Raw genomic sequence first — 25,210 nt, 5'->3', positions numbered from 1 at the left:
AGCCTGTCATTGATATTGTGAAAAGCGTTTTTTTTTTAACCTGTGAAGTACATGTAGGGAAAAACCGCAGTGTGTTAGCAAGCCCTAATAACTTGTTTGCATCAGTAACTCCATTTCTCTGCTCCTAAAATGGAACTGGAAGAGAATCCCACACAGACATGTGAACGGAGTGGGAGATTGGAAATGTGGGGGTGCATGCTTGTCTGTGTGCCATGTAGGGTGACAACAAAGCATAAAAATATCTTAAGACGTTCATCATGGTGAAGTAACAAAGCTTACAATGAATAAAACACCACAACTGCAACCCAGCAAGTTTATTTTTTTTTTTCTTTCTCCAGACAGGATTCACTGCAGGTGTTAAAGAGATTTAGTTATAACAACATTAACAATAAAAAAAAAATACAAGTTGTCTTTTCTCCTATGGGATATGAGCTTTAACAAACATAAAAATTATGCTTAAATGTTGCACTAAAGTGATTTGGAGGCAATCCCCTAGTACAACATCGCTACACAACCCTCATGTGCTTCGTACAGGATCCAGTTTTCTCCTGGGACTGTAATGGTTACTAGAAATGTATACCACAAAACAAATACGAAATATTGTCCCATGTTTAAAATAACATGAAAGATGATTGACAAACAAGCTGCATTGCATGGGTGCAAGGAAATCCGCACGTACCCTTCAAGTGAATACCAAAATGATTTGCAATTCTACAGCAACTCTGCCGCACACAAGAAGAGATGGGGACGTAATGCGCAACAGTACTGCAAAGGAGGATTCTTGGCTACGTATGGGATTCGCATCCGCATAGAAAGCTCTAGTAAAGAAAGTTGTTACCATTATGAGATCATCAGAGTTGAATCGTGGACAGAACTTACCAAGGCTATGACTTTACATGGATGTATGGAAAAATAGAATACTTTGTGGATCAAACCAGTTTCCGCTCTTACGACAATGCACAGAAACGTTACTATCAGAAGTTTGCAGCTAGTGCTGGGTTTTAGGACACCCATTTCTTGTTAGCCCCAACAAGCACCCAGGCTTCCATGCAAGAGGCTGAGATTACTGCCAGCTGTCAATGGGGAAGATACGCAGCATACAGAAACCGATGCAAACCAAAGCATCTTCTGAGAAACCGAAAAGCAGATGATACAGAAGTGTTGCTCCGATCGTAATAAAATACTATTCAGAGCTATTCAATTTATTGGTAGACCTTGAGTACTATTTAAGGTAAGCTACAGACCCGGCGTAACTCCAGACACAAGCCTATCGGAAAATGTGCAAGTTACAGCCTTCGCTAAAACTGTAGTAACAAGGACTTACTCTAAAGCAACGTACAACAGAAAAAGGACTGTCAAACCAATACAAAATGTCAAAGGGAATAGATTTAACAAAAAATAAAAAAAATAAAAATATGCAGGAAATCGTAGGGATATACTAATCAACTATGAGAAATTTTCAGTCATGACTTTTTCTCTGATCAATGTTCCAAGCCATATGAAGGTAACAACTTAAAGCTTTGTTATACTGTTTGATAATAGAAATTGATTATGGAATTTATTCAATGTCCATTTCTGGAAGTTTCTTTTCTGCATCAGAAGCTGAATCTGCATTTTGTTCTGCACCCTGCGGCCCCGTGCTGCTATTTACGTTGCTGTCTACTGGTCCGTTCTGCTCTCCGGCTGGCTGCTCCTCTTTTGGAGGCTCCACTTTGGGTTTTGGTTTGGAGACAATTGGGTTGCATGTGCTTAGCAATTCCTAAAATAAATAGATGAGAGAGAAAATTTGAAATAAACTGGTGCAAAACCTGTTTTCCCAACACACCCGCTCGCCGTTCATCACTGCCGATCCTTGCCATTAGCGTTGGTCACACTATCAATCCACACATTCATTTATGGGTTGCGTAGCTTCTTATGGCCTGTTCTGCCTTTTCCCCATTGCATGCACAATACTGGAACCCCGATAGTAGCGATGAGCGAATATACTCGTTACTCGAGATTTCCCCGAGCACGCTCGGGTGTCCTCCGAGTATTTTTTTTAGTGCTCGGAGTTTTAGTTTTTCCTATCGCCACGACAGCACCCCTACGAGAGAGGGGATCCGCCCACCTTCCGGACAGGAACCTACAGGATTTAAAGGGGCGGTCCCCCTCACCACTCCAGTTTGGGTTCCTGTCCGGACAGCGGGAGCCTGCAGACAGCAGTCTTACCTGGGCCTCCATGCGGTATCTTTTAGGAACGGCAGAATCGGGGGCTCGGAAGCAGCGTCGGGGGTGTCCTGCGTGCAGACCCCCCCTCGTCTGGCCATGAGGAGCGCGTCCCAGGAGTCGGGCAGTGCCGTCCTGGTCCGCAGTTGAGCGCGGTGTGCAGTGTCCACACCGGCGCTGGTGAACCCGGAAGTAGTTGGTACGCTTCCGGGGTAAGCCGGGGGAGGAGCGCTGCAGCGCTGTAAAAGAGCGACGCCTAGGGTAGGAGGCGCGCAACCATGTCCTCAGTAGGGGACGCCGAGCACCCTCATGGAGAGGGAACGGAACAGCGCAGTAAGAGCGATAGCGGCCGCTCAAGGAGAAGCAGCAGCAGCGTGGTACGGGGGCAGCAGCGTGCGAGCGCCCCAGCGTCACATTTGGATCCTACTCCTCCAGAACCGGTATTCACAGGATCAGCCTTATGGTGAGTGTTAAATCAGACACCTTGTGCTGATATGGTTGTTATTTGTGCTTTGTTTTAGGGAAAAAAAGACCACAAAATCTAAGCACAAGCAGTGTGCTCTATGCATGACTCCAATGCCTGACAGTTATACCAAAAGGCTGTGTCAGGCTTGCATATCTCAGACCTTAGAAGAGGAAGCTCCCCTTCGGTCATCAGACCTTAGAGCGGTCATCAGGGAAGAAATTAGCTATTCCCTTAGAGGCAGCCGCCAGGAAAGGTCGGGCAGGGACATATCGCCAGGATCTAGTCTGTCCCTGCAAGAAGGGGAATGTTCCCGCTCCTCATCTCCATCCTCCTCAGATGAAGAGGGAAGGCCTTGTTTCTCGGTGGACAACATGGACATGTTAAAGGAGTCCGAGCTACCATGGGTGTTGCAGAGAGCAAGGAACCAAGGTCCGCACAGGACATAATGTTTGCGGGCTTGTGCCAGAGGAGTCGTAAGGCGTTCCCGGTGGTGGATACGGTTAAGACTCTTATAAAAAGAGAGAATGGGATAAGCAGGATAAAGGTTTCCTTCAGTCAGCTAAAAGAAGGTATCCCTTTGAAGATAATGAGCTGGCAGAGTGGATGAAAGTCCCAAAAGTGGATGCAGCGGTGGCTTCTACGTCTAAAGCCGGTACCTTGCCGCTGGAGGACGTGGGCCTTCTGAAAGATCCATCAGATAGGAAGGCGGACATGTTTTTGAGGAAAGTATGGGAATCAACTGCAGGGGCGTTCAAACCTGCTATCTCTAGCACGTGTACGGCTAGATCCGTCATGGTGTGGATATCCCAACTGGAAGAACAGCTGAAGTCCAAGGTGCCCAGAGACAAGATGTTGAACTCACTTTCGCAAATACGTGAAGGGGTGGCGTATTTAGCGGACGCGTCAGTGGATTCTTTAAAATTGGCGGCAAGATCAGCAGGTCTCTCAAACGCTGCTCGCCGAGCCATATGGCTTAAGACCTGGAAAGGGGATGCCCAGGCGAAAGCTAAACTGTGTACAATACCGTGTAGGGGTGAGTACCTGTTTGGCCCGGTATTGGATGATATCCTAGCTAAGGCTGAGGATAGGAAGAAAGGTTTTCCTAAAGCTTTCAATCCTACCTTTAGGAATACCTTCAGGAGACGCTTCCAATACCGAAGACCTTACCACAACCGAGACTGGGAACCATCAGACCCAAAAAAGAAAGGTTCGGACTTTAATGCTTCGTCATCTTCCTCAAGAAGAAGAAGAAACTATCGTTAATAGAGATCTTCCAGTAGGGGGCAGGTTAAAATTCTTTTATGCTCAGTGGGCCAAAATAACTTCGAGCAATTGGGTTCTGGGTATAATCAATTCAGGGTTAAAATTAGAGTTCCGGGAAAGACCTTCTGAATTTTATATCTTGACTGCCCCTGATTCCTTAGACCAACAAAAGGCCCTTGAAAAAGAGGTCCAAATGTTAAGACGGAAGAAAGTCATAGTGGAGGTTCCAAAACATCAACAGGGGAAAGGGTTCTATTCCCCTTTATTTTTAATCTCCAAGCCAGATGGATCCTTTAGAACCATCATAAACTTACGGAGATTAAACAAACATCTAGAGTATCATGCCTTTAAGATGGAATCTATTAAAACGGCAACTAAACTTCTCTTTCCCAGATGTTATATGACAGTCCTGGATTTAAAAGATGCGTATTACCATCTGCCCATTCACCAGGATCATCAACAATTCCTCAGAATGGCGGTGCGCTTAAACGACCAGGTCAGAAACTTTCAGTTTGCTCTTTGGTCTATCTATGGCACCGAGGGTGTTTACTAAAGTCATGGCAGAAGTAATGGCCTATGTCAGAGAACAGGATACGTTAATTATACCCTACTTGGATGACTTCCTGGTAGTAGGAAATTCCTTTTGCCAGTGTAGTACTCGCCTAAATCATGTAATATCTTCCTTACAGGACTTGGGTTGGATAGTCAATATGGAGAAGTCAAGACTCGAGCCATCAACAACTCAGACTTTCCTAGGTATTCTGCTGGATTCGGAAGTGCAACAATGTTTCCTTCCGGAGGAGAAAAAGCAGAGGATTGTGCACAAAGTCAGTACGGTAACAAGGAAGCCAGATCTGACTTTAAGAGACGCTATGTCCCTTCTGGGATCTCTAACGTCCTGCATACCAGCCGTCCAGTGGGCTCAATTCCACACTCGAGTGTTACAGGCCCAAGTCTTGGCTACAGAGAGAAGTCTTCAAGGCCAATTAGGCGGAAGACTCAGGCTGTCCACCACCACTCTACACAGTCTGAGATGGTGGTTAAACAGAAGACATTTAGGGAAAGGAGTACGCTGGAGTGTAGTACCAGACAACACGGTCACAACCGATGCCAGTCCAATAGGTTGGGGAGCTCACATAGGAGATGTCTGGACTCAAGGGCAATGGTCTCTCTTAGAGGCTCAAGAGTCCTCAAACTGGAAAGAGCTCACGGCAGTGAAGAAGGCCTTACTCAGGTTGCTTCCATCTCTGCAGGAGTCACATGTAAGAGTCCAGACAGACAACACAACAGTAGTGGCGTATCTCAACCATCAAGGGGGTACAAGGTCAAGATCCCTAATGAACACCGCCACAGACATACTCGAAATAGAGAGCGAAAGTGGGCTTCGGCTATCAGCTGTGCACATTCGGGGAGAGCTCAACACAGAGGCAGATTACCTCAGCCGTCATTCTCTACGTCAGGGAGAATGGGTTCTAGATCGACGGGTGTTCAGACAGATAGTGGACCTGTGGGGATTGCCAGTTATCGATCTATTCGCAACGAGAGAGAACAGGCAGACCAGGAAGTTCGCTTCTCTTCGGATGGCGGACAAGCCCTGTATAATAGACTCCCTTCAAATACACTGGAATTTTCCTCTGGCTTACGCGTTCCCTCCAATGTGTCTGATCCCGATAGTCCTCAGGAAGATCAGGGAGGACAGGGCGAGAGTGATCCTGATTGCCCCCTTTTGGCCCAGGAGGGCATGGTTCTCGAGTTATTGAGGAGAAGAGGGTTTTCAGAGGCTCTCATATCTACCCTTTTAAATAGCCGGAAAGAAGTCACCACTAAAATCTATGCTAAAACTTGGAAAAAGTTCCTTGCCTTCTACCAAAATCCCTCTTCAGGCAAGGTTCCAATTCCGGCTATTCTGGAGTTTTTACAGAAAGGCCGAGAATTGGGCTTGGCGGTAAATACCCTTAGAGTCCAAGTATCAGCTTTGGGAGCATTATATAACAGTGATGTGGCGGGAAATAGATGGGTTTCCCGATTTATCAGGGCCACTGAACGTAGTAACCCAGTATATATTCCTAGATTACCACCATGGGATCTAAATTTGGTTTTAGACGCCTTAACAGAATCCCCCTTTGAGCCATTAGATTCTGTCTCCATAAAAAATTTAACTTTAAAAACAGCCTTCCTAGTAGCCCTGACCTCTGCTAGGAGAGTGAGTGACTTACAAGCTTTGTCGATAGACCCTCCTTATTTAATGGTCTTTCAGGACAGGGTAGTGTTAAAACCTGATCCAGCATACCTACCAAAAGTAGCTTCCAAATTTCATAGAAGTCAGGAAATAATTTTACCATCTTTCTGTGACAATCCGAATTCAGCTTACGAGCAGAAATATCACATGTTAGATGCCAGAAGAACTCTATTAGAGTACCTACACAAAACAGAACCATGGAGGCAGAGTAGGGCTCTGTTTGTTTCCTTTCAGAATCCAAGGAAAGGGGCGAGTGTAACTAAAGCGTCTATCGCCAGATGGATAAGAGATGCCATATATCTTGCTTATACTGCTAAAGGCCAGACACCACCAGATGGCATCAGGGCCCACTCCACTCGAGCCATGGCCTCATCCTGGGCGGAAAGAGCGGACGTCTCCATAGACGTAATATGTAAGGCGGCAACGTGGTCATCTCCTTCCACCTTTTATAGACATTATCACCTTGATTTATCTTCAGAGGCCAATTTAGTTTTTGGCCGTACAGTACTTAGTGCTGTAGTCCCTCCCAGGTGATTGATCTTTGAAAATCTCTCGTAGGGGTGCTGTCGTGGCGATAGGAAAACCGGTTTTTACGTACCGGTAATAGGATTTTACGGAGCCACGACAGCACCCGCACATTCCCCAAAGGGTGCAGAAACCAGTGAATAACTACGGGGGGGAAAGTGTGCTTGTTAAAAAAAAAAATCACTCTTTAGAAGGTGATGGTATTTAGTAATGTTTAAGTATATATGTTTATGTACTAACTCAATGGCGGTGTCCCTTATACTCTGAAACACAAACTGGAGTGGTGAGGGGGACCGCCCCTTTAAATCCTGTAGGTTCCTGTCCGGAAGGTGGGCGGATCCCCTCTCTCGTAGGGGTGCTGTCGTGGCTCCGTAAAATCCTATTACCGGTACGTAAAAACCGGTTTTAGCGCCGCAGCTGAATGATTTACATCTGTTAGCCAGCATAAATACATGTGGGGGTTGCCTGGTTGCTGGGGAATCTCCACATGTAATTATGCTGGCTAACAGATTTAAATCATTCAGCTGCGGCGCTGAAAACTAAAGCGTGCTCGGGAAATCTCGAGTAACGAGTAAATTCGCTCATCACTACCCAGTAACCCTACCATTAAGCAGGTGCTTTACGATAGTGGACCATGTTCGTGTTTTTGCTTTGCAGCATTTGCACAGTAAAAAGTTAACACTTCAGTTGATAATATCCAAAGACAGTGGACTCTGGATGTGATCCCTCTGAATTTGGTCTCTAGCCCACGGGAACCAATAGGTTTGAATTTGTCTGGAGAGATGGAAATACAATATGGCAGATATACTAAGCCAGAATTTGGCTTCATATGACCACATCTTTAACCACCTTAAATCATATGTATAAGACACTATCTGACCCACTCAATTGGCTATGACAGGAATCCAGCCAATAGGTGTAAACTTAAAAACAGTCTGAAGCCTTTAACCTGCACCATATTCATGAAAAGGTTAAGAATCTATTCACTCAATGGTTTACAGCAGTACTTCTCAAACTGTAAGATGGACCTCTGTAGTCCAGGCAGGTTTTTATGGAAGAGATCATATGCTGCACAGTCCGTTCTATGGCTGCAGAAATCTAAAGTGGAGCAACATCCATAACTAATTTTATTCCTATTTTAGTGATCTACTAAACTCAGGATGCAAAAGAACAAAACAAAAACACCAACTTTTTTTGTTTTAAAGGGAACCTATCACCCCCAAAAAGGAAGTTGAGCTAAGGCCACCGGCATCAGGGGCTTATCTACAGCATTCTGGAATGCTGTAGATAAGCCCCCGATGTATCCTAAAAGATGAGAAAAAGAGGTTAGATTATACTCACCCAGGGGCGGTCCAGTCCGATGTGCGTCGCGGTCCGGGGCCTCCTATCTTCACGCTGCGACTCTTCTCTGACCTTTCCCTGCGCACTGCAGTACTTTGCTCTGCCCTCAACAGGGCAGACAAAGTATGTCTGCGCCGGAGCAGCAGCGTGAAGACAAGAAGAGGACGTGATCGTAAGAAGATAGGAGGCCACGGCCCGGACCACGACACCCACCGCAGCAGGACCGCCCCTGGGTGAGTATAATATAACCTCTTTCTCATCTTTCAGGATACATCGCGGGCTTATCTACAGCATTCCAGATTCCACTACAGATAGTGAGGCCTGCATATCATCTTGATCAGTCTGGTGAGGTCTCAGATAATTGAGAAGCTCTGGTTTTAACCCCTTCAAGTCGCGGCCCTTTTTCGTTTTTGCATTTTCGTTTTTCACTTCCCTCCTTCCCAGAGCCATAACTTTTTTATTTTTCCGTCAATATGGTCATGTGAGGGCATATTTTTAGCGTTACGAGTTGTACTTTTGAACGACACCATTGGTTTTACCATGTCTTTTACTAGAAAACGGGAAAAAAATTCCAAGTGCGGTGAAATTGCAAAAAAAGTGCAATCCCACACTTGTTTTTTGTTTGGCTTTTTTGCTAGGTTCATTAAATGCTAAAACTAACCTGCCATTGTGATTCTCTAGGTCATTACGAGTTCATAGACACTTAACATGTCTAGGTTATTTTTTATCCAAGTGGTAAAAAAAAAAATTCTAAATTTTTTTTTTTTACCAAAAAGTGCCATTTTCCGATACCCGAAGCGTCTCCATTTTTTGTGATCTGGGGTTGTGTGAGGGCTTATTTTTTGCGTGCCGAGCTGATGTTTTTAATGATACCATTTCGGTGCAGATACATTCTTTTGATCGCCCGTTATTGCATTTTAATGCAATGTCGCGGCGACCAAAAAAAACGTAATTCTGGCGTTTAGGATTTTTTTTCTCGCTACGCTGTTTAGCGATCAGGTTCATGCTTTTTTTTTTTATTGATAGATCGGGCGATTCTGAACGTGGCGATACCAAATAAGTAGTTTTTTTTTTTTTTTTTAATGGCTTTATTTAGGATGGGGCGAAAGGGGGGTGATTTAAACTTTTATATTTTTTTCATATTTTTAAAAACTTTTTTTTTTTTTTTAACTTGTGCCATGCTTCAATAGCCTCCATGGGAGGCTAGAAGCTGGCATAGCCTGATCGGCTCTGCTACATAGCAGCGATCATCAGATCGCTGCTATGTAGCTAAAATGCAGGTGTGCTGTGAGCGCCGACCACAGGGGGGCGCTCACAGCAGGCCGGCATCAGTGACCATAGAGGTCTCAAGGACCTCTATGGTTACCATCCTGATGCATCGCCGACCCCCGATCATGTGACGGGGGTCGGCAATGACATCATTTCCGGCCGCCCGGCCGGAAGCGCCGGTTAAATACCGCTGTCTGCGCTTGACAGCGGCATTTAACAGGTTAATAGCGGCGGGTGAATAGCGATTTCACCCGCCGCTATTGCGCGCACATGTCAGCTGTACAAAACAGCTGACATGTCGCGACTTTGATGTGGGCTCACCGCCGGAGCCCACATCAAAGGGGGTGACATGGCATGCGCAGTAATCGTACGGCGCATGTCGTGAAAGGGTTAAGAATAAACCTGTGCATCACCCATTACGCACGTGATGTCTAATCTACTAATACTTGATAATATACAGGCTAGGCATATCCCAATGTCATACATTAGAAACGCTGAACATCATGCATCTTCGATAGGCAAACATTCATTTAAAAAAAAAAACCCTCACTTTAGTTTTTGCTTGTATCTCCATTGTTTTCACCACTGGATCTATAGTAAGGTTCTGCTTTATCTGCAGGTTCATCTTGTTATTCATCCACTCCATGGCTTCATTTGTGGTCTTCTCAACCTTCTCCATGTCAGCAGCATCTAAATGGTCATATGCTTCTTCCTGCAGCCAGAAACAGAAAATCATGCTATTACATCAATGACAGGGACCTGGGAATTTTGTGAATCTATGATTTCCCCTACAATTTTGATGGTATCCTGCTCACAACGCAGAAGATCATTAAGACCAAGTTCACATGTCTAAGACTTGCTGCACATTACCGGTGTGGAAATCCACCAAGAACAAAATAAAAATAAAATTACAGCAATTCCTCCTCCATTTCCCTTGACCATTGAACCCATTTGGTTTCCACATTAAATTTAGAAAACTTGTGTGTCTCAGGAGCTCAGCTATGTGGTCCACTCTCCCTTTTTATCACTGTCCTGCATCTGGCGGTGAAATAACTTGCTGCAGCAGGAGCCTCCCCCCACTCTGTTCTGTCTGTAATAGGACCCAAAGATGGTTAAGTCATGTGCCTTTGATCACTTGGTCACCAACTGGAGATCGATTAGGTCAGCAATACATTAATACAATAATCCCTGTGATTTTTTTTATAAGCCTGTCTACATGTAGTATCTGTTTCTGCATGACTAACAAGTTGTGAAAATAAAAGTGTACTGAATTTTACCATCATTCATTTCTAAGCAACGTCTAACTTTAAGAGCGGATCACATACCTTATTTTTATAAGCATTAATAACTTTCAGGTAAAGTTGAATTTGCTTTCCAAGCTCTTCAAAGGCTTTTGGTCTGTCCTCAAACTCCTGGTAACGTGTCTGGATAGGCTGGCCTAGATTCTAGAAGTAACAGGAAGAAATTGACACTGCTCATTTCCAAGTGATGGCAAGAGGCTTATTCTGAATGACGAGATTTACACCAACACTAATATTTCAGGCTTCAGCATTTAAGTTGTGACTTTCCTTATAATGAACATGAAAGCAAATGTGGTACAATATAGTTTAGTATTACCTTTAGATCTGTTATTTTGTCTATGTACACTTGTTTTGACTGATCTTCGCCATCTTCATACAACCAGTTCTCCGTGTCTTCCAGCTTCAGAATGAAACTATTCCGATCCTTAAAATAGTAAGGGAAAATGACAGTGATACAAAAGGAAGTGTACAGATAGGTCATTAAGAACGATCAGAGTGACAGATCCAGAGACGCCAGGTTGGTCTATCGTAAACTAAAACGCACTAACACTAGAGGTTCCCATTGAAAGCTAGGGTTATAATCCGCAGACATCTCAAAGCTGGAGAAGTTTGAGGAACAGTAGGCTTCAGTCTAGAAAACTAATATTGGCTGCATTGCCAAAAATAAAAAAAAACATTGAAAGGGTCAACTATACCATGTATTCATAATGCGATATTGAGTCAAAGGCTATCATTGTGCAGAGCAAGACCACAAAGGAGGTCTAACCTCTTCAGCCATGAGTGCAGCTTTTGTCTTTGATGCAATGATAACCAGAGATTGGTTTGAAGACCACATAGGCAATGCCAGGTCTTCAAGAGGAGAGTCACATTAACCCAACTTCCAAGATTAGGGGGTGGGGTGGCATAATGTACAGTAACAAAACCCCTCTAGCTTTCTTTCCAAGTACAATAATAGCTTGGCTTTACATTGAATTTGGTGGTGAAACCATTGGTATGGGCATTTCTTTAAATCGTCCCAGGACAACATAACCCCAGACTGCATTGTGCTACTGTGAGCAGCTTGTGTGGCCTAAACATGATACCATGGCCTGCAGACTCTCCAGATTGATCTCCCACCAAGCACATCTGGGACATTAATGGTTTGCAAAGGTGTATTACGAACTATCAGGCTGCGCGTGGAGAATGTTAGCACGCCTTTAAAAAACAAAACAAAAAAAAAAACCAAGACAGTTCTTCATGTAGGTATTACAACAGACATGTAAAACGTATGTTTTCTACTGCCACTTGCCCTTAGGCCTCTTTCACACTTCCGTTTTTTACAATCAGTCACAATCCGTCAAAATGTTGAAAAGACGGATCCTGTGAAGATTGTAAAAAAAACTGATACACTGGATCTGTTTTTTTGACGGATCCGTAGTGTTTTCCAACCGATATGTAGCTTCGCTTGGAAAACTGATTGACAGGGGTCACACTTGTCAATCATCGTGTTTGACAAGTGTGACCAACTTTTTACTAATGATATAATGTTAAAAATAAAAAAAAAAAAACTTGATATTCTCACCTTCCGGCATCCCTCGCAGCGATCCCGATGCTCCCGTTCCCAGTAATGCCTTGCGGGAATGACCCGATGACGTAGCATCATGCGAGACCGCTACATCAAAGCTCATTGTCTCGCAAGGCATTACTGGGAACGGGAGCAATGCAAGCATCGGGAACTCTGCGAGGGACGCCGGAAGGTGAGAATATAAAGTTTTTTTAATTATTTTTAACATTATATCTTTTTACTATTGATGCGGCATAGGCAGCATTAATAGTAAAAAGAGCGAGCGAGAGAGAATTTCCCTGACTGGAAATTCTTCCGCGCATGCTCAGCTTCAAAAGACGGCATCCGTCACAGGATTCCTGCTTTTGACAGTCAGCGACGGATCCTGGGTCCATAGGCTTCCATTATAGCCAACGACGGACAGCGCAGGATCCGTCGCTGAGCGATTTTCTGATGTACAGAAAAAAACCATTCCTCTGTGCGTTGTTTCCGCCAGAAAGCAATTTTACGACGGATCCAGTGCACTACGGATGAAATGGAAGGCCGTCACAATCCATCGCTAATACAAGTCTATGAGGAAAAAAAACGGATCCAGCAGAAACATTTGCTGGATCCTTTTTTTCACAAAACGACGCATTGTGACGGAAAAAGAAAGACGGAAGTGTGAAAGAGGCCCAAGGTCAGGGAAAAAATAAAAAACACCGTACAGCATTTTGAACATGCATATAGCAATTGCAAACTGCTTTGATACTTTGTATGGCTACAAGAAATAAGCCTTAAGTCTCGATAAATAAAAGGCAAATTGTTGGATTATTTCCTGAGACGGTGGATCGCCAGCACAGAGTTATAACTGAAGGCACTTACATCTTCATTGACAAACTTCTCATAAACGCTGCACAGTTTGTCCCTCATCTCGTAGACATATTCCTCTACCGCATTCTTTGCATCATTTCGTTCTTTCTCCAATTTATCCTGCATGATCATTTTTCCCTAAGGAAGAGAAAGCAACATTTAGCCCCCATAGGTCCCTGCCCATGCTTACATTGCTACAGTGCTGCAATAGAAAAGTTCCCGAATTCTTCCTCTAGACAACGTTAGTGTGTATGGGTGACCACCACCATTTACAGTCTAGGAGATCAGCCACCATACATGCATCCCGTAGAACAGACCAGAGCACAGGTCATTGTTGTGCACAATGCTCCGTTCACAAAAGCGACTATGGGGCTAGAATCTGACCCTCAGCGATCACATGCATTTATAACCCATCCTAAATAAATCCCCAATAGAGCATATATTACAAATGGAGGCATGGAAATTGAGGGCTAAGACTTTCCCCTGTGCAGAAGCCAAAATAACTACTTGTCAGATCGAAATATGGAACCACTTCACAAGTTTGGCAAGGAAAATCAATATCCTGGCGCAACCCCTTCCCCCCTCCCCAAAACAAGCCACTATCCATCAAACATTTGAGACTAAAAAGGGATTTTTCTTTAGACCCATTTATTAGCAGCACTTGTCTCCATGATGAAGATTTCTTGATATCTGCTAAATGTTCGGCATGAGCACCATAAGGTGCAGACCATGACCAACACATGCTGGTCCCTACGTTTATGGAGTCTCACTAGCAATATATACAGATATGTGCTCACAGCCTCTTCAATCCATGGCCCGAGAAAGGATGGCAGAGAGGATAACCAAGAGGCAGAAACGAGTCCCCAGGTATGTTGAGGTGACTCAAATCCTCCAGGCACGTTAGGTCTCCAAATCATTGTTAGATGAGTATACGAAACACAAACCTCATTCTCAATAAATAGGTTTAGGGAGTCCCTTCCTATCTGCCATGGAGGATAGTGCTCGATGGGCAGGTCAATGGTGCTGGTCTTCACTTTGGGTTTTTTGGCTTGAGGAGGCTGATCATTCTTTTTCTCCTTAGGTGAAGTTTGAGTTGTCTAAGAAAAAGCAAAACAGAAGCTTTTAGCATACAACAGTGTGTTTTCACCCTTGAATTATAGTATTTCATAGTTATGGACTTCATTAGTTAAAGACTTTCCAAGATACACTATCATGTTGCAAGAGAAAGATTCCCTAAACCATCAAATTCTTTTAATAATCAGTTCTGAACTTCTCGTGTACAAGTCTGGAAGCAGAAGATACCGAACAATGAAAGGACGACAGATGAGTGATCCAGTAGTTTAAGGCGAATTTTAACTTTGTGTGGCAATCTATCAAAAATTCTACTGCACTGTCCAATCTCATCCGAACCGGTGTGTAATATGCAAAAGTGAAGCACGGCATCAATGACAAAACAACACAAAAGTGGTGGGATCCACAGAAGACCTCAATTGGGAAACAAGAGGTGACTTTTAAAAGGCAAGTATAGGACAAATCGTTTAAAATAGAGATAGATTGCAACATAGTACTAGGTCTAAGGTACCAACCAACACCAAATACTTGTGTCCCAGGTATAACTATATTGAGTAATCTCAAAATTTATTAATCACCTCCATTTCTTCAGAACTAGGCTTGTTTTCAGTCTGCGACGACTGATTCTCTTCTTGCTTTTGCTCCTCTTGGTCAACCTGCATTTTCTATCAACAGATGTGTTAAGCATTAGTAACGGAAAAGTTCAACAGACTGTTCTAATTGTAGAAAACTGCATAACAGTAGTACCTCCTCATCTTTTGCAGCTTGGTCTGTATCCATAGGTTCCTCTGAATCGTCCGTTTTGTGGACTTCGACAAGAGATGCACTTGAAACGCTAAATATACCATGGACATTAACGCGTACTTTAACCTTAACCTTGGAACTGGATCCATCAACCTGAGGAACCACTTTCTGCACATGAAACTGACCTGTTAAAGCCGAACAGTTAAAATTAGAGTCTTTGATAAGCAAGGTTCACACACAGGTAATCTGAATCATTCTTAAATGGGATGTCCCAACTTACCAAGCCATCACCTATTCAAAGGATGGGTGATAAAAGATTCAAAATGCAAAAGCCGTGGTTGAGTAGGCGCACCATTCTAATCAGTCTATAACCATCTCCTGCAGTCTAACAGGCAATGAGTGAGACGAGTGAGGCTGCTCGACCACTGCTCTACTCAGATAACCCATTTAAAAAGGAGTTTTCCAGGCTTCAGCTTTATTTCTGAAAACACTGTGTGACAACAGGTTGCCAAATCCTAATAGTGTACAATGAGCACAAAGTTAGGATTTTGCTGTTGCCTGCTCAAGCAAGCAATCCCATTACCACCAAAAAGCCATATGCATCGCTGCAATCACGTTCCGATTGACAAACATTCCTGCTTTTCTCAATGTTCTAGAAGAATGGGATGAGGTGGTCCCATAGGGCGAGTAATCAGACATTACCTTACGGATTACCCAGCGCATAGCCTAGACTGTAGGGCGTGCCGACTGCCATCTTGAGGGAAGGAAGAAAAGACGGGCACCGATCCTATCATCTTGCAGTGGGGAAGAGAACCCTGATTGGAGGCAAATATCCTCCCCGAAAAGTCACCATCCAGGAGGACACCAGAAAGGGTAATGCAGGGAAACTAAAGGGAAATTTGCAGTGTAGGCGTCTGCATTGTTTGAAAGGAAGTGCGATATATTACTTTTGACCGCGCTTTTGTCCCCCCAATATTAAAACTAATAGCCTACACGTGATCATTGCAATATTTTAAGGGGGTACTTTATTAACACTAGAGTATGTGCAGTCTGAGACCATTCTAACTAGTGCATATTAATCCACTGGACGTGATCCCAGTCTATACCTTCCTATTCAGGATGCACATATAGATATTGTCAATGTAAAAATTCAAGAATATCGTCCTTTTTATTGCACAGTGACATCAATTCAAACCCTGACCAACCCAGCCCTAGACTAGAGTTGATCAGTATTCATGGTTATGGTGATTTCGTTCTGTCACACTATTACTACTTGCCCCTACAACAGCTTTAATTTTATGCCACAGTGGGGCAAGCAGATTCCCCCACAAAGATTCCGAATACATCATCAATTCCTCCCACGACTAATACATTGTACCGCTCGTTCTATAGCTCCTGATGCCTTCAATTGCTATTTTATCACTGCGCTCCCAAGTTGCATCAGCTAACCAATTAAAATATATTATATATATTTTCTGCTGAGAACAGGGTTAACGCTGTCACCCCTATAATCGCTTCTTCAGTATTCATATTGAATCAGGGTTCCTGGTTCCTGAACTCCCACACTGCACCAACTCACTATTGGTGCCCAGATACATGTGTAACAGATACATGTGTAACCCGGAAACATGGCAAGCGCTGGCTGATCAGCTGTTCGGCATGGATGGAGAGCCTGTGTGTTGGGCTCTCCATGCTGAGCAGCCGGAACGATCCAGGTATCCGGGTTCCCTCTGCAGCTTATTCGGTAAGCGCTATAGCTTGCCAAATAAGCAGGGACCCAATCAAATTCGCTCATCTCTAATGCCCATCATCGAATGGATCAAGAAAGCCGGTAGAACGTCAAAGACACAAGCTAGTATAGTGAAAGGCCCCGGTATGGTGTGCAGTTGCTTGCAGGAGCCGCTTGGGCAACGGTGGCCCACAGGGAAAGAGACAGAAAATCCCATGAAAAAGGAAAGACTTTCAGGCAAATTAAAGAGGAGAGAAGTCCTGTTAGTAATGACTTCCAGAAATGAGATGGAGGGGGAAGGATAACTTCAGTGGCCTCACACACTGGCATTACCAGCACTCTGCTGTGTGACCAGACATGGCGTTAAGTGACCGATGTAATAGACACCTGCAGGGACTTACAATACGTAGAAGTGAATGCTATGTACTCCCTGGCTTTACGTGCAAGCTCAGTTTATGAACATTGCCCCTATGAATTGTATTTTTTTTCAGAACTTCCCTACTTTCATACTAAACTTGGATGGCACAGATTAGAAGAGATGAAAATCTGAATTCCGCAGTAAAGGATACATAAAGCACGGCAAATTTGTAGGTCCCCAAAAGAGTTTTAGGCTGGTTTCTACAGACATCCAAAGCCTGACCAAGGGCTATTGCTATGAGGTGTAGTTATAAAGTGAGAGTCTACATGCTCTGGTAACCAGTGAAACTTTCTACTTGTAGATCTTAGGGTGTTCTTTCAAGAGTTTTAGAAAGTGGGGTCCAGGAAACTTTATAGGAATCATTTGTGATTAACGTTTTTTTTTTACAAATTATATGAAAAAAAATGCAGAAGTTAGCATAGCATATCAGTCTCATAAGTCAACTACACATTACAAGTACTAAAGACATAACTAGCAAAACTTGCCTAAAGAAGGGTCAGGATATGGAAGCTCTTTGGGCGCGCTGTAGTAAGCATCCAAACTAAAAGGTTCCTTCCTGTAGAACGTTAGCACTTTGGAGAAGGGAGCAGCATGGTTCTTTGGGAACACCTCACAGTCGCTGAAAAAAAAAAAAACAAAGTCAATTACACATTATTACCAAGACTTACCAAAATCATTTATGGATTAGATGTATTCAAAAGCCCAAATCATTTTAGCTTAAGAAGAAGTGGAACAGCGTGCCAACAAATCATCTCTCGGAGCTTACCTTAATCCTTCCTCAGCTGGAGAATTCCACTTCAGGGATATTGGGTATGGTACCAGATCAGTGATGGAAAACTCTCTAACTTTAAACGCTGGAGACAGAATAGCGCACTACAAAGTAAAAAAAATATATATATTTTTTAGAATAATACTGGATGGGTGGGAGAAAAAAAAATGCTCATACTAATCTCAGATGGCTACAACAGATAGTTTATACCTAATAATACTTACATACCGTATGCTTCATGACTTATTCCAAGGTGATTTGACACCAAGTCAGACAAGCCGAGACAGAACTATTCGAAGGTGATGTATTCGGCGGCAGGTCACTCACCTGTAAAGCACAGCCTCGGGCTACCGCCTCGTCAGCGTTCAGTGTAGTGCTGACTTCTTTACCGAAGAATCGATTTATTCGCTCCTTGACGGCTGGGATTCGGGTGGCACCACCAACTATTTCAACAGCATAAATGTCTTCTTTCTTCAGTTCTGCACAAGACAAGGAAAACAAAAAATGCAATCTCTACAAAGGTCTATGGAAAGGCAGGATGCAAAGATACTGATCACGCCTCCTGAAGAAGCGGTCAGTGAAACGCGCATTGGGGCAGAGGGACGCCGAGTACCACCACATCAAACACTTCTGGTAATGTTTTACTGCTTTATTTCATGGAGCTTTATTGTCACATCTATTACTTTGGTTATTAAGGTCTTCTGCTCATATTCCCATATGCCGCAAGAGCCACAGTATAGGATAGTCCAATTCTGACATAAGTAAATTATATGGCTAATATGGGCTATGGTTTCTACTAAGATCCATTAGGTCTTTTATGTGGCATTTAGCTCCTCCAGCATCTAATTACACCGGGGTGTCATTTACATTAGATGGTTGTCCTATGGCAGATATGTCCCTCTTTTTAGTGGATTCTGCACTTTTTGTTACTAATCGTGTTTATTGTATATTATATATTGTTTTAATTTTTGTACAATAAATGATATTTTATTCACAAAGTACCACTTGTTTTGGGATTTACTATACAGTATAATCACCCAAAAAAATGTGACTTATAAAGATACTGATTAGTATAAAAGGTCAGGATACCACATTCAATGTTGACTGACTACATGAGAAGCAGAAATAATCAGCTCCTCAGATGAGCGTCAGACGTCAGTTGCTTTTTCCCCCCTTTGAAAACTGCAGGAAAAATCCACTGAAATTCAGTGTTACGGAAAATTAAGAGTCCACTCAGATTTGTGACCATGGCTACTTCAAAGTGTCCTGGGAGAAAAATCTACTTACCATAAGTGAATATACAGATGAAACAGAAGGAGCTCACATCTGTGTTTGTGTAAGGAAATATATTTACTTGCCTTGTCTGTTTTATCACAGGAGTAAGTGTTTCTGTCGAGTCACCAGTCAGTTGAGTTCATCATAACTCAAACCAATGACATAAGCCCAGGGACTGCCGGATCTCCTATGTCACTGACTTGATTTATGAGGAGCTCAAAAGGCTAAAGACATGGCAGAGACATGAAAGAAACACTCCCTCCTGTGACGAAACAGGCAACAAAATGCATTATCTGAGAAACTAGTAGCTGTGGGCCCCTGCTGTTTCAACACTATACTCACTTAAAATAAGCGATTCATGCTTCCCTCCAGCTGTGTAAAAACCTAGAAGTGGATCTGTTCTCAAATTTCAAAACATGATCTGCATAATTAAGAAATTTTCCCAATGAAGCCGGTGTACTCAAGGTCAGAAAGGTTATAGAATCCTGAAGTTTTAATGATCATTTAATGTGCCCACATAGTAAGTGAGGGATCTCATGAGACCAAGTGCAGTCAGTTTTCACCCATCCAACCTGCAGCTTATACTTAATGTGAGGGATCTCAGCAACAGGGAGGAGATGCCAACCAAGCTAAAAATGTGCAGATATGTTAAACTTTCATAATAAGCGTTATACAGCCATTCGGACATGGCTTTTCATAGTATAAAGTATCAGATCCTCTTTAAAGCGAGCAATGGACTGATGGATTCTCCAATGACAAGATGTGTCAGATCTTTAAGATCAGGCACTTGCAAAGCAGGAGACGTGCATAAATAGAGGATTTCCAGACTACAAACAATTTTCCCAATAATAAAAAAAACACCCATGTGTTACATATTTCTGCATAGCCTCACACATGCTGACCAGGAAAATAGGGACGCAAGTTTTAAGATTGCATCAATTCCCAAAAATGACAGAGAAAACCTTTATTGCATTAACAAGCAATGGAGCATGAAACCTTTTAAGGGGTCTTCAACTACTAGGATAACCCCTTCTTAAACTAAACGTTCATCCCCGATAAACTCTTCTTCCGTGATGGTGCCGTTCCCGCAGTATTGGCACTTGCTCGCCCAGAGGCTGTGATGCGGTGGAATGACACGTGATGCCCGGCGCCCAATCAGCACTGGCGTCAAGGTCTACGCCTCTTTAATTTAATTAATTTCAAATAAAACTAATTTTGTTCTATAGCGTTAGGGATCCAGGTTACTTACTGGCTTGTTCTAGGACGCTGCGGAGTGGAGCCTCAACTCGAGATAAAAGACTATCACACATTTCTTCAAAGTGACCCCTTAAATAGAAGGTGAAAAAGTGTTGCAGTATGAGAGCAAATTACAACAGACTCCGAAATAGTACAATGGAGCCATAAACTAAAAGGAAAGGGTCTGCAGAACAAGCTGTTACCACCGGTATTGGTTACCAATCCAGCATGTTAGGGGATTATTATAGCCAAAGACAAGGAAAGTGACCGGTAGAGCAAGTTGGATTTTCTCGAACCATTATATATTTGAAAGAAAATAAATAAGATGCCCAGATGAGCCTTCTTGTGTTGATGACACGAGAGCTATTTGTACCAAGTGTACGGGCACCTAGATGTTACTTGTATGACCACCATAGGAGACGAGATGGTCAGTTATTTTCACTGGAGCTTAAGAATAATACGTCATTTCTATCCCTAGCTTAACAATACTCTGCAAAAGAGGGACTTAAAATCAACTAAAGTGCACATCATTACCTGTTCATGGATCCAGAGACATCAATATCATTCATAAAACATTCAATATTCAGCGGCAGCTCGGAAGCATTCGCACTCATCAGCTTTTTGAGTTTCTCACACTCCTGGGCGAGCCGCAGTAAAGGCCTTATCTTAGACTTTATATCCAGCTTGTATTTCTTGCCAAACTCTTCACAGAAATAATTAACCAAAACATCATCAAATTTCCTTCCACCCACAACTGGATCAAAGGCAGTGGCTAGAACCTAAGGAACAGGAAAACAGAAATTTATTATGGCTATCCTTCTTTAATTAAACAAAGTTTCTGCCTCCACTTTGAATAATATATAACCCATCAAAATCAGAACTAAATGGCTTGATCTTTGCCTCTTAACCTTAGCAATGTCTCCTGGTGTACCACAAATTACAATCAAGCGGCAAGTAAACTATAACGCGTAGAACAAAAATATTACTTCGACAATACAAAAGGGAATCAGTCACAGGTTGTTGCTGCGTCGTCTAAGAGCAGCATAATGTAGGAAAAGAGACCCCGATTCTAATGACATTATGCAGTTTACTGGGTGCAGCAGTTGTGACACAGATTTTAGATGTAGCAGAGCTCAGAAAGCTTGCCCTGCCCACACCACAGTTGTGTGTACATTTTCTATTGACAGTGAGCTGTTTATCACAGGAGGCGGCGGTGGGACCAGGGCTCATGTGAGCTCTAGTCCTGGCAGAAATATAATCTCCAGATGATAAAAAAAAAAACATCATTGTATGGAAACAGCAGCACACAGCCAATTGAGTGACACATTCCTGAAATCTGTGTCTCAGCACCAAACTCAAGGAGTCCTTCTGCAGACTTCAAGGTACATTTGTTCTGCGCGTTCAGGCTTACCACAAGGATACGTGTACATATGTACATATGTACATATGTATATATATATATATATATATATATATATATATATATATATATATATATATATATATATATATATATATATATATATATATATATATATATATATATATAGTCAAAAAAGAAAAAAGGAACAGCACAGAAATACTTATCTTCAGGTGCACAGCCCCAAGACGATCTGTCCAGCGATCATCCACATTTATAATTATCCAAAAATGAGGCAGCACTCCATAGCAAATGTCAAAAAACGTGCAGGGTTTAATTTACCCACATATTGTGGCAACGTTTCAGCTTGAGAAAAGCTCATTGCGAGCTGAAACGTTGCCACAATATGTGGGTAAATTAAACCCTGCACGTTTTTTGACATTTGCTATGGAGTGCTGCCTCATTTTTGGAGATATAGATATATATATATATATATTTTTTTTTTTTTTTTTTTAACGGCAGATATGCTACAGCTATTTAATGGCTACATGGCTTTTACAGGAAAACAAGAGACACAAAGCTAACTGACCATGGTAGGATGTAATAATAAAATAAATGATATATAAGAGGCACATGTAGAGGGATGGAGCTTACTTTGAGTTTCCCTTTGTTAAAAGCAGAGACAGACACTTGATACGCAGAGTGCCCCATGTCCACAAACACTACAATCCTTGGCTTCTCCTCTGGGGCAGGCAGATCTTGCTTATAAATTCCATAGGCAAGAGCAACTAAAACCGAAAAAAAAAAAACCCCAAACAATGAAATATACAGTATATCATTACAGATATCGGAGATAGTGATTTTTTTTTTTATGCTTATTACCTGCAGTAGTCTCATTAATTAATCGTAGACAGTTGAGCCCTGCGATCTGCGTGGCATCCATTACTGACCTCCTCTCTGCATCAGTGAAGAAGCATGGAACCTGAACCAACAAACAAGCTTTATTAACCATTCTACTCCTGTTGTATTGACCCAGAGTCACAGCTTGGGTTAAGGTGGAGAACTGCAGTCACAATTGTTAACATCTACTCCTACACCTCATGACTTGTCTGGTTAGATTTACATTCTGAGCTTTACCAGACAGGCAAGATGGTCACAATCCATACCTGCAACGTCCAAACGCTGAGAACATAAATGATCAACAAGACAGACAGAGCTACCTGACCAACCACAAACTATTATAGGGAAAAATAAATAAACTTGACAGTAAATCAAGATTTAACATATATGGGACCCAATATATCAAAGCATAAATGACAGAATTCTGACATAAAAGCTTTGAAAATGTAGAACATTTTATAAGAAATTTGAAGCTGCACCTAAATGGACTTTTAGCATCTTAACAGCAGTATTCGTCAGCTCTGTCGAAATGAGTGTAGCGAGGGTAGGACAGGGCTGTTGTGGGGCGCGACTACACAGATGGCTACAATCGCCTTCCCATGATTAAGTTATATTATTCTTCCCCGATACACAAAGATCCTGAAACGTTTGGTAATGCAGGGAATTACTTACAGCAACAACACAGTCAACGACCGGTTTCTTTAAGGCGCTCTCTGCAGTTTCTTTAAGTTTGGTCAGCAGCATCCCAGCCACCTGCTCCGTGGTGAAGTTCTTCTCTTCTTCCAAATACATGACCTAGAAGACACGGCACCGAAAAATTAGCCGGTTAGTCACATTTTCACACCATGGATGGAGATGAAGATTACACCCCTGGATTAAGACTTAAAAGGACAACTAAACCTTTATCTACAAGTACACCACTGGGGGGTCTGGGTCCCCATCCCACTCAAAAGGTGCAGATGGACACAGGGTGGGGTACAGATTCTATGGGGTTACAAGCCTATGCTTTCTATTCAGTCAGCACCCTGCCACGGGTAACCGAAATATTGATGGCTGGGAGCAGAAGTTCGGACCTTAAGTGAAGAATGTGGAAGTGATGAAGTCCATGTACAATATCATTCCTGTCAGTGATCCAGTATGCAAAGTATGACCATTTCTGGGACTAATGACACCAAATTGCTCTTTATTTGGGAGAGAACACATAGGACCAGGATCTGGAGAACCGTTCCCATTTCTCTAGCTCAGTACGTGTTAATGTACGCTTTCCTTCGCTCACCCTTATGCCAGCTGAGCCCGTTGGCAGCTCCACAACATCATAGGCTAGACCAGGCTTCTCCGCCTGCACAAAGGGATCAGTGTAGGCCCGGCCATGAAACCTCTTGAAGCCTTGCAGTGTATTCTTTGCATTGGAAATGACCTGCAGGAAGGAGGAAAAAGTTACTCAGCGACTTTTCTCCCAAGCCGCCGGCAGAAGGAAGCGCGTGCAGGCGATCATTTGGCAACTATTGCACTTAGTCGGCAGATTTTACTAAATGAAGCCACAAAGGAGAAGCAATGTAGTATAATTACATTTCCTGGAGAAACGGCCCTCATTATCCAGTGTGATGTGAAGGGAGGCAGAGAGGAGCACTGAACGCCACCATGTAGCATATGTGCGTTACTTACAGGATCCCAAAATTACTTACTTGGCTTTTTGCAGCTGCTCCAATAGATCGGTTTTTAGGACCAAATGAAATACAGGACCTGCAGATAATAAAAGTACCATCAATACATGAGATCCTCACCAATTTAGGAGGCCAACAACAAGATTTGGAATATGCTTATAGGCCTCCAAGATACACTAATGGTGGTGACAGAGCGAATGTGTGTCATGTCGTGCGTCATTTTTGTACGTATACACCTACTGCAGGTGGTCACAGACATTCACTCCCGAAAATGAAGCACGACAGAGCACATGTACGATTTGCCGCCACCATTATAGTCTTTGGCCACGTTGGCGCCATCCCCAATGGAGCCACTGGTGCCTGAGCGCAGTGTGAAAGAACCCTTAGCCTAGTCATCAGTTTTTAGCAGCTTCTACAGAGCAGATTTGTGGAGTCACATAACGAGGGTCACTCAGTCCGTGACTTCAATAAACAAAGATAGCATACAAATGAAATATCTCAGAGATGAGCTCTTTCAAAATTATGCATCTTGGGTAACCCCCACCTCCTCAAAAAAAAACAAAAACAAAAAAATACAGAAAAAAAATTTAGGACAAATTTTAACACTTGTATGCCGCCAAAGGGCAAAATGAAAACTTTGCAGATCTCTGAAAACTGGTTACAAGTAGTTACAAATCTCCTTAGCCAGATTCTGGTTTTGGCCAAAATCGTGAAATTGTTGTTATTTGCTCCGTTCTTTAAAGTTGGGCTAATACACCTTGGAAGCAACCAGGGAGTGGGACAGATGAGAGACACTTGTATAAAAGCATTGTGATTCAGCAAGTTTTGCAGCTCGGGACGCTTCTATCTGTAAAGTGGAGAAGGGAAGTGACAGGACGACTCATCTATAAGCCCAACCAATGTAGGATTCCGTACTGGAGTGAGACTTCGAGCAGCAGCTTGATCTTTCAAGCAGTTCATGTTCTCCAGCGTGACCCGGTCTATATGAAAGTTCAAGCTACTACAGTAACTCCCTGAACACCAGCTGAGTGACCAGCACT

The 25,210-nt window shown here is 42.9% G+C and overlaps 1 protein-coding gene across 1 annotated transcript in view; it reads right to left on the bottom strand.

Annotated features, from left to right (window-relative positions):
- Positions 1–299: 299 nt before the first annotated feature.
- The window catches only part of HSPA4 (heat shock protein family A (Hsp70) member 4), a 43,371-nt gene continuing 18,460 nt past the window's right edge, over positions 300–25,210 (bottom strand). Inside the window, exons 2-19 of the mRNA XM_069764025.1 lie at positions 24,192–24,249; positions 23,783–23,923; positions 23,179–23,301; positions 22,489–22,588; positions 22,261–22,394; positions 20,781–21,025; positions 20,260–20,336; positions 18,063–18,214; positions 17,733–17,839; positions 17,452–17,585; positions 14,823–15,004; positions 14,654–14,740; positions 13,949–14,101; positions 13,017–13,142; positions 10,926–11,033; positions 10,634–10,753; positions 9,859–10,020; positions 300–1,759 (exon numbers count right to left, since the gene is read on the bottom strand). Coding sequence (XP_069620126.1) covers positions 1,559–1,759; positions 9,859–10,020; positions 10,634–10,753; positions 10,926–11,033; positions 13,017–13,142; positions 13,949–14,101; positions 14,654–14,740; positions 14,823–15,004; positions 17,452–17,585; positions 17,733–17,839; positions 18,063–18,214; positions 20,260–20,336; positions 20,781–21,025; positions 22,261–22,394; positions 22,489–22,588; positions 23,179–23,301; positions 23,783–23,923; positions 24,192–24,249 — 2,410 coding nt within the window. The 3' untranslated portion in view covers positions 300–1,558. The remainder of the gene's footprint in view (positions 1,760–9,858; positions 10,021–10,633; positions 10,754–10,925; positions 11,034–13,016; positions 13,143–13,948; positions 14,102–14,653; positions 14,741–14,822; positions 15,005–17,451; positions 17,586–17,732; positions 17,840–18,062; positions 18,215–20,259; positions 20,337–20,780; positions 21,026–22,260; positions 22,395–22,488; positions 22,589–23,178; positions 23,302–23,782; positions 23,924–24,191; positions 24,250–25,210) is intronic.

Source organism: Ranitomeya imitator, chromosome 4, assembly GCF_032444005.1.
Source record: "Ranitomeya imitator isolate aRanImi1 chromosome 4, aRanImi1.pri, whole genome shotgun sequence".
NCBI classification, from domain to species: domain Eukaryota; kingdom Metazoa; phylum Chordata; class Amphibia; order Anura; family Dendrobatidae; genus Ranitomeya; species Ranitomeya imitator.
This window is presented reverse-complemented; position numbering and strand designations above follow the sequence as displayed.